Source organism: Quercus lobata, chromosome 4 (assembly GCF_001633185.2).
Source record: "Quercus lobata isolate SW786 chromosome 4, ValleyOak3.0 Primary Assembly, whole genome shotgun sequence".
Classification (NCBI taxonomy): domain Eukaryota; kingdom Viridiplantae; phylum Streptophyta; class Magnoliopsida; order Fagales; family Fagaceae; genus Quercus; species Quercus lobata.
Window position 1 is genome coordinate 31,737,232 of NC_044907.1, and position 6,892 is coordinate 31,744,123.

Below are 6,892 nucleotides of genomic sequence, written 5' to 3' on the forward strand. Positions count from 1 at the left end.
TCAATTCTTTCATAGTGGATTTGTTTTACCTTGAGGATAGTTAGGTTAAATCCTCCCTAGGTTTTTTACCAGTTTGGTTTTCCTAGGTTATCATATTGTTATGTTCTTTATTTTCCACATTGTTTACTTGATATGATTTACTTGTGTTAACCTAGATCTGAATAATTTACCTAAGTTAATCATTTGACTAAATAACTAAATTTCTTTGAAGCTACCTACTCCACTTTTGCATTAGCTTGAATAACCTTAAGCTCAGGAAACTTGATTCGAGAGTAGGCATTCGTTAGCTCTTCATTCATCCCCTCAACTACACATTTTGTCTCTTTATACCTCACAAGTATGCTCTTGTAATTTTGTTAAGCTTTCTTCATTTCTCTAATGGTTGCTTTAGCCTCTTTAGCATACTCTCTGGTCTTCTCAGGAAGAGAATTATAGGATTTTTGTAATCCCTTTGCTCCTTTATAGATGCATTCTTCATCTTTATCATCTGATTCCTTCCCAACCCCCATAGACTCCACTTCGATGTGCTCACCGAGCTCTTCCACTAGCGTGCTCAAATCTTCCGAAGAGTCTATGAGTGTGATAGCCATAAATGCGGAGTAGTTTCCTTCTCTGTCACAACTTTCTTCCGAATCCGAATTGGAGTTGTTCGAGTCACTAAGGGTAGTAGCAAAGACTTTACCCTTTGCCTTTAAATAAGTAGGGCATTCTTTCTTCACATGCCCATGCCCTTTGCACTCATAGCATGTAACCACTTGAAACAAAGAAGAATCTTTAGAATCCTTCTTCTTGAAATCTTTCTTGTCCTTCTTGAAATTCGAGAATTTCCCCTTCTCAAAAGACTTCTCATTCTTCTTGAATTTTAAGAACTTACAAAAGTTCTTTGCAAGGTACACCACTTCCTTTTCATCCTCATCCTCATCCGAGGAGTCTTGAGCTTCCATTCTTTCATTGATTGTCTTAAGAGCAAGGGATTTGCTCTTCCTTTGTGAAGGTAGAGATAGCTCATAAGTTTGATGAGATCTAATGAGTTCTTGAATCTTAATCTCATTAAGGACTTTGCTCTCTTTGATGGCAGTAACCTTGGCACGAAAACTCTCTAGCAATGATCGTAGGATCTTCCTGACAACCTTGGAGTCCTCTGTCTTTTCACCCAAGTTGAATTTACCAATCACCACTTCATTCAACTTCCCATAGAAGAAGACGAATGACTCATCTTCGCTCATCTTTAGTTCTTCGAAGCGAGTGGTGAGCATATGTAACTTGGTGTCCTTCTCCTTTTTGGTGCCTTCATATGTGGTCTCCAAAATTTCCCATGCCTCCTTGGCGATCGTAACATGTGAAATCCTGTGAAATTCATTAGATGAGACACCACAAAATATAGCATTCAAAGCATTACTATTAGCATTGAACGCTACAAGGGCTACCTTATCCCAAGTAGATTTGGCTGCCTCTAGCCTAATCCATCCATTCTCAACCGCATCCCATATGCTCTCATCAATAGAGCACAAGAATGCACACATACGCACTTTCCAAAAGGCGTAATTGCTCCCATCAAAGAATGGAGGTGCATTTAGGGATTGAGACCTATCTATTGTAGGGTCAAGGATCACACTTAGGATATAGAAATCCGATAAAGTGTACTCACTCTAATACCAATTGAAAGTTCACTTAGTATGCAAAACACTAACGAATGTTTAGACCCCCAATTTCAAAATAACCAACACAATATTATACTCAAACAATAGATGTGCGGAATAATAAGTACAAGCAATACCTAAATAAATAAATAACTCTAAACAATAATTAATCACAATACAGCAGCAATTAAAAGGCAAGAGTAAAGGTTAGAGAGATGCAAACACAAAGATAACACCGGCACGTGTTATCGAAGAGGAAATCGAAGAACTCAGCAAAAAATCTCTCCGCCGCTTTCCAAGCGGTGAAATGATCTACTAAAGAATAAAGTTAGGATACACGAATAGCAATAGACCCTCCAAGCCTAATCTAACATATGCACCTAAGTCCTCCAAGCTTCTTGCTCCAACAAGGTTAAGCCTAACCATGTCTTCTTTAGCTTTCCAGATCCCGCAATAAGCCCATTGCATCAACAAAATAAATTGGTCATCTACGAACTACTTCCCAAGAACCAAATTATCTCCTCACTGATATAGGTATGGTGAGATAAGAATTTGGCTAATGAACCTCTCAAGGGTATGTCAATGGAGAGGGTGAGAGGAGAGGAAATTGGAGAATCAAATGTCTAAGGTTGTGGATGAATTAATCTTGGTTTTCTCTACGGTTTCTCTCTCAAAATTCTCTCTAGAAGCTCTCTACATTTCGTGGGTATAAGGGTATTTATAGTAGGGAACGTGAGGAATGTGAAAAGTCATTTTTCTACAAAATAGGGTGTTCTGGCGACTCACTCGCGACTAGGATGAGTCACGAGTTTGAGTCATGAATTAACTGCCAGGCCAGATTATTCTTTTTTGTCCTATAGTACTCCAGTTGTCGTGACCCTTCAGCTTCCTGCATGCTTCACACGTGTGGCATTTTGGTGAGTCACAGTCGCGAGTCACTCACGAGATCCAGTCACAAGAATCCTCCTGAATGCACACACACTTGAATTCTTCACACTCTCTCACATACAACCCTTACATAATTCCCACCTGTAAGGTTGAATTTATTCAACCATCTAATTGGCTTTATTCCATGCCAAATTTGCTTGTAATTCAGCATTTAGTAACCCTGTATTTAGGTGGGTTTGATGTAAGGGTAGTGAGTGAGATAGAGTGAAGTTTGCTCAAGAGTGTGCAAGAAAACAGAGACTCGCGGCTGGGACTCGCGGATGACTCGCGGCTGCAAGCCGCCAGAAGCCGCACACGTGCCAAGCATGCTGGAAGATGAACAGTCATGCTAGCTGGAGCACTACAGGACAAAACAGGACAACTGGCCATACGGTTATCTCGCGACTGGATCTCGCGACTTAGTCAAGCCGCGAGCCACCCCTGTTTTGTAAAACCTGACGTTTCACATTCCTCTCCCACTCCAGTATAAATACCCCTATTACCCACGATTGAAAGAGAGCTTCCAGATAGAATTTTGAGAGAGAAACCCTAAAGAAAAACTAGATTGTTTCACCCACAATCTCTACCTTAGAGTCTCTTCAAATTCCTCAACTCTCTTCCTCTCCGTTTTCAAAACCTTGAGAGGCATTATACCAAACCAGGTTCTCACCATCATCATCATTGTGAGACTGCTGTTTGGATTTTTGGGAAGCAGTTAGGAAGGAACCAATCTTCATTGGTTGATGCTACGGTCTAGTAGCGGAATCCGGGAAGCTAGAAAAGAAAAAGGTTCGGCGCAACCTCGTTGGAGCAAGAAGCTTGGAGGGCTTAGGTGCACTGGGTAGATTAGGCTTGGAGGGTCTATTGCTGTCCTTGTATCCCAACTGTATTTTCTAGTGGATTGTTTACCGCTTGGAGGGCGGCGGAGAGGTTTTACGCCGAGGGCTTCGGTTTCCTCTTCGATAATACATCGCGTGTTGTCTTTGTGTTTGCATCTTCCTTCCTCTCTATCTTTACCTTTTTATTATCTGCTGTGGTTTTATTCTGTTATGGCTTAGATAGTTTTTAACCAATTTCGTATTATAGCATATGTTAAGTTTCCGCACACTAGTTGTTTGACATATTGCTTGAATTGGTTAAATTGTATTTTGGGGGTCTAAACGTTCAAAGGTGTTTTGTACACGTTTTTGAACTTTCACCACCTAAATACAGGGTATCTAATTGCTAAAATACAAGCAAATTTGGCACGGAATAAAACCAACACATGGTTGAATAAATTCAGCCTTACAATAGTTTCGGTTGCTTTTTCATATGTGTGTAACAACGTGTGTAATTGTTTTTATCATCAACAAAAAACCACGTCCTAGACTCTAGAGTATGGACTTGAAAAGAAAAGTCCATAAGTGATTTGTTACCATCAGCTTTTAAGAGAAGTTATGATAGAAGTCCAAGCTTTCAAGAAAATACAAATTTTACGCTGTGTATGGAATTTTTCAAAATATTATTTCAATATATATTTGATACTATATTGTTGATTTACTCTCAAATTTAAAATTTTAAGAGGTGAATGATTCTCTTGCTCTAATTTGATATTGTATTTGTAGCTTCCTAATATCAAATCAATTATTTATTGAATATTTTTGTAATCATGAGCTTCACTCTTTTACATCCCTTGGCATATCATAAGATAATATACACATCATCATGTTGTAATTATTACGTGTCAAATTTCACATAAAAGTTCTCTATTGACAATTGTGATGCCAACATTAAACGCTTTAATCATTCTATGAAAATAAAATAAGAAACCTCATTAACTTTACTATTGTCTTTTTAAATAAAATAAGAAACCTCATTAACTTTACTATTGTCTTTTTAATGGTATAATACAAAATATTGCAATTGGAAAATTATTCTATAAGTAGAATTGCACAATATTTCTAAGTCATTAAATGTTTGTTTATTAATGTTCCTTCTCTTCAAATGATAATGATATTAACTAAAAAATTTTACAACCAAGCAACCTTGGCATAGTAATCACTCCACAAGTTTAAATTTTTGTTGGGTGAAAGAGGTAAGGGACGAGGTTTAAGTCTCCAAGGGATTTTATACCGAATAAAATAAAAAATAAAAAACCTACAAAATTAAAGAATTTATGAAACCTAACAAAAGGTTCAAAATATTATTTCCCTTTCACCAAGGTTTACTATTATCCTCAAGATGTAGCTTCCCTTTTGCATTGAAACTAACACTATATTCTAAAATGGCCACATGTTCATCTTGTATCCCATCTTGTGTTATGCATAAGACAGTAGTTGTTTGCCATTATAAAAAATATTGCGTGCTTTCTATTGTATAATCGAATATCTTATTTTGAGTGGGGCTCGTTGATAAAAAGATTATAATTAAAATGTTAGGCAGCAATGAAGTAATTGCCACAATCGCAAACAAACTTGGACTTGAAATTGTGGAAACGGGTTCCTGTTACTTTGGTCTCGCTCAAGACCTTAACAAGCACTATGACGAATGTTGCAATCGTAATATGAGAAGCTTAAGAAGTAGCTATTTCTCCAATCTTTGGAGGCACTGCGCAACTATTATTGGTCTTATAGTCCTGGGGTTCACTCTTTGGAATTTCATAAGGCCTTACGTACGTCATTAAAAAGATTCAAAACATGAGTTGTAATCAGTATCTGTTGGAGTGTATTGGGTTTGGTTTACATGTTATGAATTGCTTCTGAGATACCCTTTTGTTCCTAATTACCATATAATTGAGTATGTATTTTAGCCAATAATGTTTTATCTACTGTTATATCACTTTACTACTGAATGCTAATAATAATATCATTGTTTCTTGTAAGGTTAATACCTACTATTGATTATTCTTTTAAGAATAACTCGCCAATGTTCGGTGTGTTGCACGGGTATGTTATCAATTCATTTTGAAATTTTTAATAAGAAATTATTTCTCTGACTTATTTTAATAAGAACTCATTTTGAAAATTATAAATTACACATTCTAACTTTTCCAAAATTTAATTTAGTCATGCAACTTCTAATTTTTCGTTCTTATAACTTCTTCCATTTTTAACGTAGTCCTTTTGTCTTATTCTGTTACAATATAACATAACTCCTTATATTCTCATAGAATTTATAGCCCAACAATTAAAGAATAGAGCTTCATTTTAAAACGTAATGACAAACGTTGTTGAGTTAATCGAACAAGGAAGTACAGAAGGAAATTAACTACAAATTGTTGGGTGTATCGGAGAAGAGATTGTGTGTGTAGAATGGATCAAAAGGGATAGGGTTCCTCTACAAATCATTTGCGCTTAACGAAATTGTTTTTCTAGTTTTTAGATTTCAAAATGATGTAGTTTTATGGGAACTTAATAGAAACCCACTTAACAGAGTAGATATAAGGACTACATTGATAAAAATTTAAAATTACAGGACTGAAATGAATAAATCAAAAGTTATATGACTAAATTGATATTTAGATAAAGTTTGAGGTTTTAATTTGTAATTTGACTGCTCATATATAATACTCATTGGGTGTTATAATAATTTAGGAATTGATTTCTATTACATCACAGGTCACTGGAATAGAGGTTTTTAAGATTAATATAGTTAAGGATATGAATGTATTTCTTAAGTAGATAGACAAATATTTTATTTTTTTAAATAACTTAAGCACACATTTAATTGTTTTTTAATTATCAATTGCATGTATTATTTAATATTCCTTCAATCCCATATTGGTAGACTTGTTCATAAAAACCTACATTTTAAGAGTACACTATTTAATGCACTATCTTGTACATAAATATGTATAACTTTTTAAAAGTACTCTCCTTAATTTAAACTTTAGTGAAAAAGGGGTATTTGCTTTTTTAAATAAGTAAAAAGTGCACATTAGGGAATTTATTTATTGAATTATCAAAGATGGCTTTATTTTGGGCCATTACAAAATGGAATAGAGGATTTGGTATGGACTAGAATCGAGTGAGTATCTTTTCTTTCCCTTATGCTTTGATTTTGTTTCATTGTTGTTAAAGTAGCTAATCTTGAGTATGATACCTTAATCCTAATCAATTGTTTTCCATATAAATTAGTGCACCACCAATACATAATCAATAAGTGAAAATAACCAAGAGTCTTGTAGTTCAACTAATTGACACTTCTTAATGTTTCTAATATTTAAGACATCTAGGACTCAAATCCCACCCACCCCAAGTATTGAAATATTAAAAAAAAAAAAAAAAAAAAAAAAAAAAAAAAAAAAAAACAAAACAAAACAAAGGCATTTACCTATTTAGTTACAC

At 35.1% G+C, this 6,892-nt stretch overlaps 1 protein-coding gene across 1 annotated transcript; it reads right to left on the bottom strand.

The window, feature by feature from the left end:
• Positions 1-356: 356 nt before the first annotated feature.
• On the bottom strand, positions 357-1,523 carry LOC115985037. Its single transcript, XM_031108013.1, has one exon. It carries the CDS (start codon positions 1,521-1,523, stop codon positions 357-359), a length of 1,167 nt encoding a protein of 388 aa, XP_030963873.1.
• Positions 1,524-6,892: the final 5,369 nt, after the last annotated feature.